This window comes from Poecilia latipinna, unplaced genomic scaffold, assembly GCF_001443285.1.
Source record: "Poecilia latipinna isolate Pla-1442-1.1 unplaced genomic scaffold, P_latipinna-1.0 Scaffold1073, whole genome shotgun sequence".
Lineage (NCBI taxonomy): Eukaryota > Metazoa > Chordata > Actinopteri > Cyprinodontiformes > Poeciliidae > Poecilia > Poecilia latipinna.
Genome location: NW_015113689.1, coordinates 195,295 through 213,403, shown reverse-complemented (window position 1 = coordinate 213,403; position 18,109 = coordinate 195,295). Strand labels below are relative to the sequence as shown.

At 40.1% G+C, this 18,109-nt stretch overlaps 1 protein-coding gene and 1 long non-coding RNA gene across 22 annotated transcripts in view; both read right to left on the bottom strand.

Moving 5' to 3' along the window:
• Positions 1-358: 358 nt before the first annotated feature.
• Positions 359-4,312, bottom strand: LOC106959362 (uncharacterized). The gene is made up of 2 exons (XR_001427332.1): positions 3,958-4,312; positions 359-3,746 (listed from the first exon to the last, which is right to left on the bottom strand). It is a non-coding gene; the product is annotated as an uncharacterized LOC106959362 (long non-coding RNA).
• A 2,741-nt stretch (positions 4,313-7,053) lies between these two features.
• Positions 7,054-18,109, bottom strand: part of camk2g2 (calcium/calmodulin-dependent protein kinase (CaM kinase) II gamma 2) — a 69,877-nt gene continuing 58,821 nt past the window's right edge. For 4 of the 21 annotated variants that reach the window (XM_015051884.1, XM_015051890.1, XM_015051894.1 and 1 more), the window contains 6 exons: positions 14,204-14,248; positions 12,322-12,376; positions 8,872-8,947; positions 8,672-8,766; positions 8,176-8,427; positions 7,054-7,210 (listed from right to left, as the gene is read on the bottom strand). In XM_015051884.1, coding sequence (XP_014907370.1) covers positions 8,195-8,427; positions 8,672-8,766; positions 8,872-8,947; positions 12,322-12,376; positions 14,204-14,248 — 504 coding nt within the window. In that variant the 3' untranslated portion in view covers positions 7,054-7,210; positions 8,176-8,194. Of the gene's footprint in view, positions 7,211-8,175; positions 8,428-8,671; positions 8,767-8,871; positions 8,948-12,321; positions 12,377-14,203; positions 14,249-16,807; positions 16,892-18,109 lie in introns of all 21 variants that reach the window. The other 17 variants (XM_015051887.1, XM_015051891.1, XM_015051902.1 and 14 more) reach the window with 7 other exon arrangements.

Here is an 18,109-nt window from a genome sequence, read left to right as displayed (position 1 = left end):
CCCACCCCCTCCTCCTCCCCTCACTGTTCCTGCGGTGCCAAACGCCTGCTCAGGGGTTTTCATTGGACCCGGCCTACTTGGCATATGGTCCATTTTTCACTACGCTGCCTGTTGTCTTGACTCACCAAGTGAAGCTCTTGGAAACAACGCAGTCTCCCTCCATCATGCTGTCTTGTGTCGGTGTATAATGATGTGACTTCTGGGTCTTAATCAGGCTGCTGCATGGCTTTGCTCCTTCCCTGTTTGCATGTAGTCCCAGGCTAGCTGCTGCTTCTCTTAATCTCCTTGTTGCATTCATGTTTAACAGAGCTCCCTAGGGAAGGATGGGGGGATTATTTTTTCTTTTTTGTTTTTTTTCTTTTTTTTTTTGCGTTGCCTCACAAAAATATTGCGCCCACTCGTAATAAATTTGCAAATGCACCCTAGCCTGTTTTGTATAGTCACAGCAATAACAAATTCAAATAGTTTGGATGTCTTTCTTTTCAGTAGGAATGGAAAGCTCATGTTTGACCTGTGTTCATCCAAAAGATAAAGATATAAACATGTTGGATAACTCAAAGGAGATATGAGCATAGAATTCCTTCATGGAAAAACCTTAAATTGTAGGAGAAAGACTTTCAATATTCAAGATGCCGCATGAACTGACTACTAAAAACATTACAGTGAGGTAACGCAAAAAGTATTGTGTGGGAATGCAATACTTTTCCGAGGTAACGCTAAAAACGAAAAGAAAAATCCCCCTTGTCCACTAGGGGGCTCTGTAATGTTTACTGGTACAGTGAAACTTTTTTGTTTTCTCTTAGTAGTTTTGCTCTATTTTCTTGCCAGTTTTCTTGTAACTTGTCTTTCTTTTCCAATTGTTTGCACTTCTCTTTGCTTGTGTGCGACTCAGAGAAAGGTGACCTTGGAGCTGTGTGTCTGAAGCTATGTAGAGCTAATCTTCTGCAGCCATCTACAGTGAGAAAAGATTGTATGTCCCAGATTCAACTGTTTCTTTAGGAGATCCAGGACACTTTAGTGGAGAAAAGTGGCTTCCTTCTCTGTTTTTCTTTTCCTTGAATCAAGGAAGCAACATACTACAAATATCACAATGACATTTCCCCCCACCACCTTAAAGACTGCTGCGACAGTTTGCCACTTTACTCCAACGTGGCAGATCTATGATGCGCACTAGTTAGTCTCTGTGAACTGATTTAAGTGCCAATGTTCACACAACAGCCAAAAAAAGGCAATCTCAACTCAGACTTGAGGACTCCTTTCCCCAGATCTTCTTCGTATCTTCAACGCCAGATGGATCGTCTTCTGCCTGAAGCCACAACTACATTCTTTAAACAGGACACTCTTTAAAAACTTGAAGCATGTCAGCACAAAGAAAAACAAAAACTGTTCCAGCTTCTGTTTTACACTGAAGAATAACTATCTGCATGGAGCAATCAATCATTCCACTTTCTTAATCCGACCAAGAAGAGGATGGGGTGCGACGGTTTAGAAGCCAGATGCGGTGGGACATAAAACCATGAAAGTTTTTGGTGTGTTGGTTTGAGAGGGAGAGGGACTGAGCCTGGGAATGTTCAGGTTGCCTAGGAGACGATGTTTATGACCCAACACACTGTTTATCTCCACTAAAATCCTCCTCTGTCATACAGTTAACCACATGGTAGTCATTAATAGTTCCTCTCCTGCTCTGATGTACAGAAATCACTAAGACTAAACGGTGTTGAGTGTAAACTTCTGGAAAGGCTCTGTGTCCGACTGGAGCAGGTGACCCGCCTCCTGCCTGCAGAACACGTCCACGTTTCTGTTGTGTTGAACATGATGGTGACAATGAGACCTGATGTTTTCTCCTTTTCCACTTTTACATGTCTCCATTTGGTGTAATTAAAAATCATCAAGAGTACTGTGTTTGTCTCCTTAAGCACGTTATGACAGTGATTTAGGAACGACTGGCCCAGTTGAGTTTTAGCCGGAGAAATAAGAGCCTTATACTCGGGACATGTTTATAGATTTAAGAAAAATGTTTTGTTTGGTGAACAATGAAACCTGAATTCTTAAAAGGTCCAGGACAGATAATTGTAGGATTCTAGATCTGTACATCAGTGTAGGTATAATTCCTCCAGATCAGACCTGCATGCTAGGAAGATAAATATCTTTTGGTTACTTTATTTCTCAAGTCAAAACAAGAAACCATTTTTTTTGTTGTAGGATTTTATTTGTTTAGTCATGCAAAAAAAATCCAGCATCCATTTGAATTTAGACACATGTAGCCCCTTCTGTTTGTAAGGTCACAATGCAATGTATCAACTTTAAAAGGAGCACAATCAAGCTAAGGCTTCAGCTAATCTTTAATGATTTTTTTATGTGGAATAACACTTTTATATTTATATATCTGACAACCATTTCATAACTTGGTGGATGCAAATAAATTTCCATTTCTTTATCAAGTCAACAGTGAAAAATTACCAGAAAGTAGACGTACATGCATATTTGTTCCATTTGTAAAACTGCATATATAGTGTTCAGTTTTTTTTCCCTTTTTACTCTAAAGCCTCCACCCCCAAGATGTTTGTAGCATGTATTCCCAGATTTCACTTTACAGTTTTGAAGAAAGCATGTTCAGCATTTGCCAAAGTATTTGAACCAGTTTGAACTTTGACGTTTTTTAAAAATGGAAAAGTAAGACCTTTAAAATTCTCAGGCGTGTGTGCTTTCTTTCACATATCCTTCATGTTTGGCTTCACGTTTGCTAGATAACGACATGGAGAAAACTACGGTGGATGGATTTGTGCATGTGGAGGTTAGTTACATGATGACGAACCTTGTAAAGGTCTGACAGTTTAAATATTAAAACCCTGGAATTGCCAGGTGCACTTTCACCATCTTGTCCCATCCGGTTGGTTTCTGGAGTTAGGCAGGCATACTTACAAGGTACCGTAAAAATCGAGCTTTACTTTTGACTTTTGTGCTTTGATATCTTTTTGTATTTTAGATACTGTCTCATTTTCCCTCTCCCACTTACATGAAATCAGTAGAGGGGAAACTCAAAGGGTAAACACCACTTATATTTTTTAAATCACAGTAAATCATCTGTGTAATTAAAGATTAAGGGATAAACTTGCTATAATTTAGTATGTAGTAGTAATCTTACATATGCCCCAAAAGGAAAAAGTTTTCCTAATATGGTGGACTACTGTGGATTTTATTTTAGTAACTTCAACGATGTAAAGTTGGTGTAAAAGACCAAGGTTGTTCTAAATACTTTGACAAATGGTGTCTCACCTTATACTGGTTCAGCGAGTATAAAACGAAGCAGGTTTCATACAGCCAGACTGTTTTAACTGACAGGAAAAGACTAACAAATGTTTCGTAGTGCTGAGGCTTTCAGTTTCAGGTTTAAGCACCGACTGTGAAGCATCAATATTTTTGACAGAAAATCTGGAACATACCTGGAAAAAAAAAAGCCATAAAACTGAAAATTCAGTGAAAGACGAGACCAGACCGACCATCCATCTGTCGACGATAAGTGCATCCACAACTCTGCCCATTTCTGTTAAATTCATGTTTGTCATGTTCTTTTTAAAGCCAGAAGAACTTCTTGAAACTTTGCATTAGCGCAAAACGGACTCTTACTTGTGCTGTTTTAGCTGTACAATCAGCAAATGGACAATGAACGGCAAATATTTTAGAGCAAGTAGCCTCATCGCTCAGAAATGGTTCAACATTACATTTTAGTCTTATTTTTAAATATACTGCTCAAAAAAATAAAGGGAACAGTTCACTTTAATTTTGTGTGTGGCTCCAAATCCAGGCCTCCATTGGTTAATTTGATTTCCATTGATTTTTGTGTGATTTTGTTAGCACATTCAACTTTGTACAGAAAGTATTCAATGAGAATATTTCATTCATTCAGATCTAGGATGTGTTATTTGAGTGTTCCCTTTATTTTTTTGAGCAGTGTACAAAAAAAAGGGAAGGGGGGACAAAATGGCTCATGGCACAGCTGCAAAGTATATTTCAAGAAGGGAGTCAACAGTCTGACCATCAAGGTGACTGTGATGTTTGTGAGCATAAGGTTTTACTGGATAAGAAAATATTTTGTATTGTGTCTTTTGCTTTCGCATGTGTTCCCCGTCACTGCAAACCATCAGCCGATATGCACTTATTTCAAAGATGTACATGATTACTTTCGATAGCGACCATGTTGATGAAATCGATCTTGCATGCTTACCAGCGACGGTTAGCAAAAGCAGATTCTGACAAGTACAGTTAAATCATCACAAGTAAAACATCTAAGAAAAAATAAAAAAAAATTAACCACGGCATCATTGAATTTGGGGTAAAGCCATCACTCGGCAATGTTTTCATTTGACAAGTTTCTTAATTTATTCAAATCAATTTAATCATTGTGAGCTACAAGTCTGACCAGAGTAAATTTCAAAGACTATTTCTGCCTTTTAGTGAAAAAAAAAAAAAATCACATCAGCAATTAAAGATGAAACTGCAGCATGTACCGCCACTGCTCAGCTTTGTCTGATGGATATGAATCTACAGCTGTTAATCTCATCTGAAGTTCCTCAGCAGTTCTATAATTTGCTAAATCAGTTTTACTTGACCGCTTTGAATATTTTATTCTAAGGATTGAAACATTAGCTAAAATAACTAACATTTGTCTGCCCCGACTGTGATGCTTGTAATTTACCATCACTAATTGTGTACATATTCAGCATGGTCTAACATTTAAATTTGACTTTTACTCATTAGCTGGTCACAACATAACTTTAATCCAAAACCTGTACATGTGAATGTGATAACCTTTATGTTTCATTACGCTCAGTTTTCAAATGCATTGCCTATGGCTTCATAGTACACCCCTCAACTCTACAGCTAGCCTCTTCAATGTGCTTGAACCTTCCTCTTTTATTTTATTACCCCCCTCGTTTCAATCTTCCTATTTGTGTATGGGAATTTATCCACATACAATTATCAAAATAAAAAAATACATTTTCAGATTGGTGGCATCAACACACAACCAGGCCGGTGCCCACAGCACAAACAAGTTACTCAGAAGCATAAAAAACATCACACAGATTCAGATTTACAAAGCGTGGTGGTGCAAAAGGGTGGAGGAGTGGACACAAGTTTTCATGGCATCTCGGATACGTCGAACAGAAGCACAGGCAGTTTGAACAACAAGGCGAGGCTCACAGACGGTTTTCTTTTCTTAAAAGTTCGCTCGACCACACACACACACACACAACGTCGTGGTCAGAAGCGTCAGCCGATTTATAGCGCGAGTTACCGTGGAGCAGCCTGGCGCAGGACAGACGCTCAACAAGCCTTACTCATTTGCTGATACAGTCACACAAAGTTCAGACGACACCGTGGAACAAACACAGACACACACGTGCGTTCTTGTCCTTTCCCCCCGCCCCCGATGAGGGAATCTTTGATCTTGTGTGCTTCTGTCATGCTGTGATCCAGACTGGAGACAACAGTTCATATAACGACTTCTCCGTATCGTTTAAAAAGTCACCTGCTCCTTTTATTTTCAACCTAGAAACATTGAAATGCAAACATTGAAACATTTATGACCACAACATTTAGAACAGACCGATTTCAAAAAAAAAAAAAAAGTTCCAGATCCCACTGATTAGCGTCAGTGAAGGTCCTGATTGTAGCCCTCTTCCCATCAAATCCCTCTGCTGCAACCCGTTTTACATTAGCAGGACTTCACACCGAAGTACAACGAGCCAAGACCGACGACATACAGTTTAGAACACGACCAAACAAAAGACTGGTTCGACTACGTCATGTGGCGTTACGACGGCAATGGGACCGCTTGGTGAAGGTCAACGATGGAAGAAGAGGGGGCAGAGGTAGAGTGAGGCGGTGAGACTTTTTGGCAAGTGTAACCTGGAGTTGCAGAAAGGTTCACTCCTTCAGAAGAGCAACAGGATCGAGTCTTTAAGTGTGCAAACAAAAAAAAAAAAAAAAAACAGTACAGGCCAATGGCTAGCTGGAGAAATCATGCTTTACCTTTAAAAACACACAAACATGAAACCAAGAGAGCGTCCACGACGCCTACTTGATGTTCAGATTTGGACATTTTAGGGCAAGGTTCAGATTTTCGCCAACGCTCCCACCTTGTGTTTGGATTGAATCGTTGCAGACCAAACAGATGGGGGGAGTCCTTCTGCAACTTCAGGACAGCCGGCCCTCAAACGACACATCTAAAAAAGCTTGACCTTAAAGGAGCAGGGGGGAGGGAGGGCCACTGCGAGCGTGTGTGTGCATGCAGGTTGTGTGGCAATATCTTTTTGTATTTACAGCTTGAATTTAAAATAAAATAAAAATCTCCTGCACAAGTTCCCTTCCTACATCCACAAAGCAATTAATTTTCCCTAGGTTCCTCAATATAAATATCTCTTTATAGACAGTTCTATTAAATAAAACCCATTTTTCTTAAAAAAAAAAAAGTCAACCCAGAATGCTTTAAAAGAAATTAACCCTCAACTAGAAAGTGACAAGCTCTCAACATATAAAAAGGAAACAAACCAAAAAAACAAACTAAAAGGTCCCTTCGGTAACATGGAGTTAAAACACTGCAGGGGCTAAAACCCGACTCCTAAACCAACCTGACATTAAGCACGTTAGTCACTCATTCCCATGAACCTTACCAGCACATCCATATCCCAGATAACTCGAACACAAACAATACTTGCGTTAAAGTAAGCACTTAGCGGCTCTGCTTCGGCCCAAAGTGACCACATCATTCCAAACATTCCCGCTGCCCCAGGAAATATTTCGAAGTGGTGATGAATATTTATATTTCTAACACTCAAACAAATCCAAGACCAGGGGAGGAGGGAGAAGGAAAAAAAAAACAAAAGCAGTGGGAGAACAAGGACAGCATCACCCCTGTGTAGCCATCAGAAGCATGCACCGTCTGCAAGGCAGGGCCCCCAACAGCTGAGCCCCTCATCATCATCAACATCTAGTAAGGGATGGACTGGTCGGTGTTGGTCATTCAAGCTTTTGAAACTTTTTTTATTGTCAACGTGTTTTTTTTTGTTTTGTTTTGTTTTCTTTACTTTTCAAAAATTGTAATATTTTCCCCACTTTTGAGTATCCCGTGCAGCCTCGTCCCAGCCAGGATCCAGGTTCCACTCCGACCTCGGAGGGAAAGAAAAGTAGCTTTAAAGTTCAGGCAAACCTGGAGAGGGAAAAAAAAATAAATAAATAAAAAATGTTAGTCTCTGCGCAGCTAGCTCACAGCACGCTTGTCAAACTATGTAGTGAAACGTAGAGTGGAGTGAAAGGCAAACATTTTGCGAATGTGTGCCGTTCATATTTGCAGGTCAGTGCATGGAGTATTTTGCATAGATGTGGTAGATTTTGTGGGAGTTTCTGTGTCGCACACAGAAAACACGGCTTGAACATAAAATTTCTCATTTTTTTTCCATACCAGATCTAATTTAAAATCTTATTTTTTGTTTGTTTCTTTCCTAAAAGAAAAAAAAAATATCCTGCTCCTGGTAATAATTTGATGACGTGTTAAGCAATGAAGTATTACCTTATCTGTAAAACAGATAAAGTATATCGTCACAAGATGCTCAACATTCCACATGTTATTCTTTATTTTTCATGTTGGAGTTCTCATAAAATTACTATTTAACTTTCATAATGTTCTGGTAATATTCTAACTTTTTCTCACAATAAAAAAATAAAATAAAAATCATAGCCCAGCTCTAGAACTCTGTTGGAGAGTCGACTTCAAAGTCTAAATAAGCAAAAGCCCGTAAAAACGTGCTTCTCAAACAAGATGGCCGCCCTGAGCGTGCCGACATCACAGTGAACTACGAAAACCCAAGAGGTGTGCATCTTTAACAAAAGAATTCAGATTTCCCAAAAATTTAATTATGAAAAACGCTAAATTTGATTGAAAAAAAAAAAAAAAAATTACCATCCAGTGCTAGCTAAAATTCGGAGTAAATAAATGAAACTTTGCCAGGATTCACAGGTAATTCGTGTGGCTGCACAATAGCAAAGGACGACGGTGACAGGAGGCCTGAACACACCTGCACAGGCTTGGTGGTTTCTAGGCTCCCTGCTCATCATGGTGGTCAAACGCGACATAAACCAGGTGCTGAACCCCTCTCTGTGCCGCTGCTGCCTCACCTGGGCCTGGGCTGTCCGTTCACTGCAGCGGTGCAGCCGGTGCTCCTGAACAGTGGAAGTGAACGTTGAGCCACTTGGCGTCGCGCCGATGCCACACGCGGGTCTCTTCCGATTGGCAGGATCGAGGCCGCCCCTGGCTGTCCATGTACTGCGTCAGGCGGATGTAGGCGATGCAGGCGGCGTCCTCGCCGATCAGATGCACGTGGGGGTTGAGGATGGTGGTGTGGACCGGTTTGCTGTTTTTACTCAGAACTGCAACAACACAAAAGGAGCAAACCCGATGTAGGTGGTTTTTGAAAAACGGGGAGTTTTGGTAAAAGACACGCAAGTGGCTTGTTGAAATAACTGGAAGATGAAAGTAGCATGTTAAAATCGACTCGTGTTTATGGGACATGAACCAACCAAAGGGGAAAAAAATGCATGCTTCCCCCCTCACATAGGATTTTGTATATATACCAGGTATAATACTAAACGGTAAAGAGTTTGAGGAGCTTACGATTCTCAAAGTAGAATTTGTGAAAGTCCATGCCCTCCACCAGGTTTCCAAGAGCTTCTGGCTCAAAAGAAGTCAGTCCAGGATCACAGATTCTCCTGCAGGAAGACAAATCACTACTTACTGACCTACAGAGTCAACCAAAACTAAATCTATTCCACAGGTTGCCCAGGCAATGACAAATCAATAAAAAAAAAACGTACGTGTAAGCATCAAAATCTCCATTGTTGATGGCTTCAATTAGCTGCTCCGTCATCTTTATTATCTCTTGTTTCCGAGCTGAAGCAGAAACAGGAGGAGGAGGGGCACACAACCAGAAAATGTTACAGAAAGTCAGGAAGCGTCTGGAGGTTAAACCACACCGCTCCGCCTCGACTTTAAAACCACTTCAAAACACACCAAACACACTTCAGTTTGGGAAGGCACACTCAGCTACCAGGAAGTGGGTAAAAGAGATTGAAAAATACCCAAACAGTTATCCTGTTGAGAACATGTAATACCTATATCAACACAGAATTGGGTAAACTTCATCCGCCCAACTGGTTGTAAATTTTCACTAACCCATGACAGACACAAGAAAATCTAGCTGGCTAGCAAAGGTGTGCTAGTAGTTACTTAGCAGTAGCCTCAACCGTCTCGACTCAGAACTTAAAGAAAATGTCTGAGTGCAACTTAAACTTTTGTCTGACAGAAAAATTACACACACACAAAAAAAAAACACTGAATATATGAAAACGTCCCATCAAGACAAATTTTTAAAACTCCCATTATACACTGCTCAAAAAAATAAAGGGAACACTCAAATAACACATCCTAGATCTGAATGAATGAAATATTCTCATTGAATACTTTGTTCTGTACAAAGTTGAATGTGCTGACAACAAAATCACACAAAAATCATCAATGGAAATCAAATTTATTAACCAATGGAGGCCTGGATTTGGAGCCACACACAAAATTAAAGTGAAATGTTCCCTTTATTTTTTTTAGCAGTATATTATTAAAGGCAAACTTGAAAATTTAAGACCTTAATTTTAGATGAATGAATTTAAGGACGCGCGGACACCCTGAGCTGTTACAAAGGAGTAAACGAGCAAAGCGAACTAAAAAAAGAAAACCTTTTGCTGCAGAAAATACCTTAACATCTGCATGTACGTTTGTCCATAAAGTCTTCCATCAGGCGTAGGCAAAATAGGCAGATAAATCTCCAACAAACCATTTCCAGCCTGCTGTCTAAGGCGTCACACAGGCCCTTAACGCTCGTCCTGTCACTTACTCGCCTGCAGCTTGAAGTCTGATTGATCGGACCCCGGCGTGGGCCCGGAACCAACCGCATATCAAGTGCATTTGGTCCAATTATATGAATGGCCTCTGAGCTTTATAGCACACAGTCGATATTTACAGCGATTTAAAAAGAAAACTGAGAAGCAGAAAACTGCAGTTATATCATCATGCCAGCAGATGGCAATGCAGGATAGGGAGCAGAAACAAATTAGGTTGAGATTAAAAAGAAGGAAGGAGGACTCCTTTACTTCCTTTTTAAACGGTGACCATTTAGAAAGGAATTCGGGGTAAATGATGAAAAATCGAAGTTGGCTGTAGAAGGAAGACTGGAACAGAAAATAACCTGCTGGCTTACAGGTGGACGGTGAGGAGATGCGGTCTGCTGCTCTGCCCTGTCCCTGAACTCTCTGTACCAGCAGCCACTGCTGTTTGTCAAGACAAACACACAAAACACACACAGATGGTCCACCGACAGGCAGCCTGAAGACAATAAGCAAGCCCGCAGGATATAAATATCCCAGTTGGTCATTTGAAATGACACAACGAGGAGGAAACTGCGAAATCCCACCAACACTTCAAGCACAACGCACCATGCAAGCTGACAACATCAGCAACGCTCAACACCACCTCATCTGGACCGGGAACAAAACGAAAACACAATGTTAACACATTGCAAAACACAAACAGGTGGGACGTTCCCATTTGGCTCTGCTGACTCACAGTGGCCTTCCTTGATGTTTCCCTGTAGATCCGGGAATTACCCATTTGTTTTAAACAGGATGGATGGAAAGGAATGGAAATTACACAATACTAAATAATATTACTGCACTACTTTACAAATGCATTCACCTCCTTTGAACCTTTTCACATTTTGTCACAATCACAAACTCCAATGTATTTACTAAGATTTTGTGTAGCAGACATGCAAAGCAGTGTAGAATTGTAGACTGTCAGCAAAATTGTCCATTTCATTACAGAAAATCAGAGAAAAGTGTGCTGTGCATTTCTGTTCAGTCCCCGTTACCCCGAAGCAAAGTCCAGGCCAACCACTTGCCAGAATATTAATTAGGATATCAATACCATTTAGGCGACTTCAGAAGTCGCTCAATTGGTCAATCGAGTCCAACTATAAACACAGTAGTTCTGTGAAGGCCTCAGAGGTTTGCTAGAGAGCATTACTGAACATCGTGAAGATCCTAGATAATGTTGTGGAGACATTTTAAGGAGGAGATTTTAAAAACAATCGTCTGGAAATGTAGAGGATCAACAACTGAAAAACCTACCAAGCCATTCCTGGGCTCAAGATCTGTCTAACCTGCAATTTCCCAATCATTTTCTGTTCAACAACTATGTATCATTTAGCTCCCCTTTCACAATTAAGCACTATTGTGTCTTGGTCTGTCACAAAATGTGCCAGTAAATCAAAGTTTGTCTTTGAAAGATGACAGAATGTAAATGTTTGAGATGCATTCTACAATTTCTTCTCTGATTTCTGAACCAGCTCGGCTTTGTAATTAAGTAGTAATCCACATCATATCCAACATTATGTGATGTATGTCACGTTCATCTCTCGCAAGTTGACATCAGACCAATTTTTGGAACGCAGCTAAGCTTTAAGGAGGCAATGATGTGAAACTCTGCTGGTAATTTGGACCATTTAAGATGTATTTATGCGTTTCTATGGAGCCTGATTCACTTTGGGGCACGTTTTCATGGAGAAGAGTTTCCTTAAAAATGGATAGAAAGTGGGAGAACATATTTATCATCCTTCAAGAAGACTCGGTGACAATGTTCAGGAATTGGTGTTTTTTAATTTATTTTTGCATTGATTCTGCTTACATCACAAACACTCTTCATGTGGCATTAATTTATAGCAAACTCTCAATGTGCCAACACTTGAAGTAACTGCAACATGATAAACTTGGACCTATCTTTCCTGTCCTAACATTTGCTAATGGGAACTTTCAACCTTCATTGGCATTTTTCAGTGTCTGACAAAGCAACAATTATCACAAAAAATACATAAATAAAGAGTAGAAGCGTTGTGTTGTTTGGTAATGAGGTTTCTTCCCCCTCCCCCCCAACTTTATTTTCTTAGAGAAAAGCAAACCATTTACATGCAACACTTATCTTTCCCGTGATGCTCATCTCACTACAAAATCCTCAAGACTCCCAGCCCTCACCCAAGCTCTTTGTTGTGGAATAAGAGTTGACAGATGCCTTAAAACACCAACCCTGCAGTCATGCATTACCTCAATACAAAGGAAGGAAACAAATTGTCATTTTCTTTTTCTCCATCTCTCTGATCTGAAAATGCCATAAAGTGAGCCGAAAGAAGCATGCGGAGAACGTGAAAGTTGGACAAGTACCTTTCCTACCTTTCATCTCCTCCTCTTCGGCGTTATTACAGCTCTCTGTGGAGCCCTGTCAAACACGAAGGGTTCACACAAAAAGACACACGGACAAAAGACGAGAGGAGAGTGGGAGGAAGGAGGGGAAGAGAGAGAGAGAGAGAAAAAGCAAGTCTTTCTTTGATGTTGAGTTTTATGACTGAGACATGATGGACAGCTCTGGACACACTGCCTGTGAGGACACAGTCAACCTGACGGACAGATGGAGGGGTGGATGTCTCCCTCCCAGGAGCACAAACCAGCCGAGGCGGCGGCCGAGGGGACACGCACAGAGCCGCCCGCACACGCCAAGGCAGCAGCGTGACAGATTCATTTTTAATCATTAATTTAAATTGCAAGTAATGTCTGGCCGTGTGCCGGCCGTGTCACCGCTCTTCAAGAGGAAGAGCATGTCGGGTGACAACGCGAGAATAGAGTCAGCATAAAGAATATCTTGTTCGAGTAACACTTTGCGAGCTTGTGAACTAATCTGAGAAGAAGACTGTTTATGTTTTAGTAAAGTCTGATGTTGTTAAAGATGATTTTCACAAAATGTTTTATGTTATATAAATCTGACATTTGTATTTTCTTTAGAAGTTCATAAAGTAGCGTCTACATGAAGGATTTTGTTTCTTTTACTATTTTACTTGGTTGATGAATCTCAAAGCATTTATTTGGATTTTTATATTTGCTTAACTATGTTTCTGGTTAGTGGGAAAATAAAAACTCCTGTTGCATGGATTACTTAAGAATAGCTGGATTTTCAGAATAATCTCAGTATGAAGAGTAAGTTTGAAATTTGAAAGGTTAAGTTGAGCTGACAAGGTTTAGGTAAAGGTAAGCTAGCTAGCAGAGGGCTCACTAAAAAAGGAATATATAACACCTATGAAAGGCAAATTTTGAATTCTTCTTGTGTGGAATATTTATGGACATTTGGACATTTACTGTAATTTCAGTGTGAAAAATAAGATAGATATTCAACTGGTGGAATAAAGCTAATGGTCAAAGTCAAGCTAACAGAGCAGGGCTAATTGAAGAGAGCATTTCCAAGATCTAAAAAAGTCAAATACCAACTTGTGGGGAGCATTTATGAACAGTTCATATAATCTAAAATCCAAAATTCACTTACAATTTTAAGTAGTGCAGTCAAGCTAATAGTTCAATATTGCCAAGCTAGCTGCTACCAAGCACAGGACAGTTTCCATGATCCAAGTCAAATCTTAAATTCTCTTTGAGTAGATCATTTACAGACAGACAAGTAAGAGCAGTTCAAATGAGTTAGAAATTCACATGGTAGAGTGAAACAACAATAAAAAGTGAAGGAGAAGGGGCTCCTTAAAAATAGTTTCTAAGTTAAGCTCAATAGTTTGTCGTTCTCATATCTGAAAAAGATACCAAACTCCTAAAAACTAGAAAAAGTGTGACAGCAAGGGGCAAAACAATCAGGGCCTACATGTAACCAAATGTCAAGTATAATTAATGAGGTATGCAAATATTAGACTTTGGGAGAAGTTTAGAAATTTACTCTTGATCGGCCCTGCTCTCCAATTTAAGCTCCATCTAATACATGATATGAACTACTAATAATTACCCTACGCAGCTTCCTTCTAAAGGAAAACTACAATTTTAACAAAGCAGACTGGATTGTAAAAACAACAAAAAAATATTGTTAACAACGTATTATTAATTTAATAAAGCGTCAAACAATTTAAGTTAATCCAAAAGAGGCAGAAATATATTTTGCTTCACAAAAACACAATTAAATCTCCATGTTTTGGTGTCTGAGATGTTTTCTTTGTCAATGCGTACTCTGATCAGTGGCATGGGCTGGTGGCTTTAGGTCGGAGGACGAGCGGCTTACCTTGGTGCCGTCTGCTGGGTTGTGTACAACAGTTGTCTGGGCTTCCTGGGGGGAGGCAGGAGACACTTTACCATGCAGGGAGGGGATGGATGATGCCACGGAATAACAGCATATTCCACGAAAACAGAGACATACAAAACAATCCCAAGTACAAACACAGCAGGGCACAAGAGCAACAGCACAGACACTGTTTACGGTAGATTGTCAAGGCACAGAGTTCGTTTTCCCCCGCACCGATTCTGTGGCCAATAGTCTCTCCAAAACGCACAGAAATGAACAAAAACTACACGCATTCACCAACGAGGCCATGACTGAGGAGGAGGATTCTGTAAGACATGCATGCAGTGCAGACTTCATGATGCGTACTCATAACCTGAAAGTTGTTGGAACCGTGTGCGGTTCCATCGATATTCAAAGGCATCATTTTGACTGGAAAGCTCACGATCAGAAGCAGCAGATAAAACGCCAACTACATGCGGCTGCATCTCCCTTCCTTTACAAGTCGTTTTATTTTGAAGGGTCATCCTCCAGAGCAGGGCTAGATCTCCACTCAGCAGAGCTTCAAGCTCATTCACAAGGAGCAAAACTTTACCGAGCTCCTCCTTCATCATTCCTCTTAAATTAAATATCTGCTTTATCCACCTGGCAGCGAAGTGTGAAATAATAAAAATTTAGCGTCTTGCACCAGCTAAAGTTATTGGTCCGCAAAGTGAGCCTGCTTGAACTGTGAGGATGCATCAGAAATCTGCACGTCAGTTCGATGCCCACACTGTTTGTGCGACGACTCCTCTTCCTCAGTCTGGACCTCGGCCACAGAAACATTCGGCACAAAGACGTTCAAGCGCTCCGAGATTCAAGAAACACACGACACACAGTATTCTAGATTAGTTGCATTTGTGTGTGGTTTAATTTAGCACCGGACTCAACCTGGGAACATGCAGCCCCTTCGCTAACTTGGGATTAAAGAAACGTAGGCTTGGACAGGAAATGGGGAAAGGACACCTGTACAGTGGGCAATCTTACCTTCTAGAGGTTTGCTGCACATGTAACGTTGCTGAATTGTATTTGAACTGCTTAAAATTTTACTAAAATAATGTTTTTTAAAAGTCCTGACTTTGGATCGGCTGTTTTAATCAGTGAACTCATCGTATGAAGTCATGTTCTTTAAGGAAGTAGTTGGTAGAGAAAGAGTCAAAGTGGTCACTTTCAGTATCAATGATGCTTTTAAAAAGTTGTTTAACAGGGAATCATATTTTCTCCATCTAGTATTCCTTCAGGCTACATAACGCAAGATTCTGAAGAGCTAAGAGGAAGGCTAACTCCGTTTTAATTTTTTAATCTCTCTATCAGGAAAAAAAAGCCTTGAACTTGAAGATGTTGGCAACATTTTGGAAATCTGACTTAATTTCTAGGAAATAAACAGAGAAACAAAGCTAACTATGCTAACCGCTAATAGACAATACTTCATTATTTTTAAATATTTTTGAATCTTCAAAGAATAATTCCCAACGCTGTCATATTAACGTTTGAAATTATTTTTTTTAACCAGGAATGTTTCCCGTGTTTCCTCTGGTATTTGGATCATTTCTCTGACGACGAACCCTAAATCTTTGAGCTTGAAAGAACTCTCTTCCATAACCCTAATTTTTAGCTCCTCCCATAAATTCTCGGTCAGACTCGCCAGGTCCAAAACATTCACATCACCAACAGTGTGAAGAAACAGTATTCAGGTTATTTGCTTAAGAGGGGAATCAACTTGTTGAAGCAATGCAGATTTTAGGGCCAAGCTAAAAAAAAAAAAGAAAAACAAAGAAAAATCTCTCAAATGTTTGTTTAAACCATCTACTAAATGTCTGCTACAATTTAAACGTTTGTACACAGCATGAATAAGAGACTCCTAATGTGCTTTAAGCAACTGACTCGGCTTTCTTTAGTTGTAAAGACAAAACAAAAACTAATTTCAGTTTTATCAAATTACAAATTTCTCAAAATGGCAAAATCTCCATTTCTCTTGTTCAAGAGCCACTCCATTTCATTTTGGTGTTAAAATCTCATCAATAAACACAGGGGCTGCATCCTCCTGCAGTTAATCCATCACTCGACTTATCAAGCTCCTGTTGTACCCAGAAATCCTCCTTAACAATTAGTTTTAATCCAAAAACAAAACAAAAAAAAACAACAAAAAAACATTTTGCCAAAACTGGTAACAACACTCAGGTTACACATTTTGGGCCTACGATACAGGCACCCAGGTGAGCTGGAGAGAACTCAACTAAAGTATCTGTTGTAACCTTAAAATGAAAGTGATTTGTCTGTATGCATGTGTGTGTGTGTGTGTGTGTGTGTGTGTGTGTGTGTAAAATATGAACAAGGAGAAACAGAGCAGCTGTCCAAGTGTTGAAGCCGTCCAATTCTCCACCAACACCACAAGTTGTCAGTTTTTTTGGGTTGTTTTTTTTTAGGAAGAAAGGCAGAGGAGGACGCGGACAGAGGAGGTTTCACTCAACACAGGGGGCGACACAGAGCAACGAAACGCTGAACAGAAGGAAAACATGAAATGAGTTCACGAAAAGCAACGGAAGTGAACGTAAACAGATGTGGTACCATTGGCGCGGACGATGACATGCTGCTGTCTTTGGTGCTGCTGCTGCTGCTTACTACACTGTTTTTACTGTTGTTTCCCTGCGACTGGGGTCAGAGAAACACAACACAGAATGACTCCCGCTAAAGGCGTTCGGCCTCGAACGGGAGCCACAAGGAGGAAAACAGGAACAGAGCTACAACGCGGCTGAGCTATGCACTCGATACGCTAACCCTGCATGTGTCGCAGGAGATGCGCCAAACGTTTCTCCGCTGCTCACTGCTATGAATCTACCTCCGACTTATTTTGGTTATACTGAACAGTAATTTGTAAACAATGAAAGGTACTAATAAAAGGTTGAGGGAAAAGTGTAGAATAGTAACTAGGCACAAATATTTTAAAACTGAGACATTTTTATTTTGCCTACAGAAAAAAAAAAGAGTTTGGCGTCTGCTAGATGGACTAAAGGATAAAAGAAAAAGAAAAATGTTCAAACAAGTTGAGTTCATCTCACAGGTAAAAAACAACAACAACAAAAAAACAAATCTATGAATCTGAAATAAAGGTGCTAATAATAAACCAGTGCAGGTCTGTGCATGCAGTGAAAGGCCTTGATGAAGGCCCTTCAATCGCAGAGAGGGATGCGTTTATGGTAGGGTTAGTTTAAGCACCGTGACTCCCAAATTTGAGTTAGAAAAGGTTTGCTGTAATAACTCAGCAGAAAATTAGGAAATTACAACACATTCTGTTCGTCAAGTTTTGAATTATTGTATTTAGAGTGTTTCAGTGTGTAAAAAGCACTGAAGGTTGTAATTTACTGTAGAAATCCGCTGAACAAGCCCTAAAAAGCTCAATTAAATCTGAAAAAGTATAGCATTTTCCAACTATTTTGTGCAGGTGACCAAGACAGCTGTTTTCACAGGACAAATAAAAAAAAAATAAATGAGAAGGATGAATTCTCAGACATAAAACGCAAAGATGATACAATCAAAATGTAAATACTGGGACAAAGGGGGACATGGTTGTAAAGATGTGGAAAAGTTTGCAGCAGGGAAAAAGTTTCACATCTGTGATGCTTTTGGATTTAAGTTTTAGTGGTTAGCACAGTGGTTCCCAAACTTTTTCTTCTGCGACCCCCCAGTGGTTTCCAAACATTTTCTGCGCCCCCCCTATGGATTACAAGTGGCTGTCTGGTTGAAAGGACTCGTGCGAGGGGGGAGAGATCGACTTTTTTGGGGGCAAAATGAATGTACGTAGCTGAAAATAGACACCAACATCGGTAGCCTACAAGGTACTTGTTAAGCTTGTTAAGCTTAAGGTTCTGT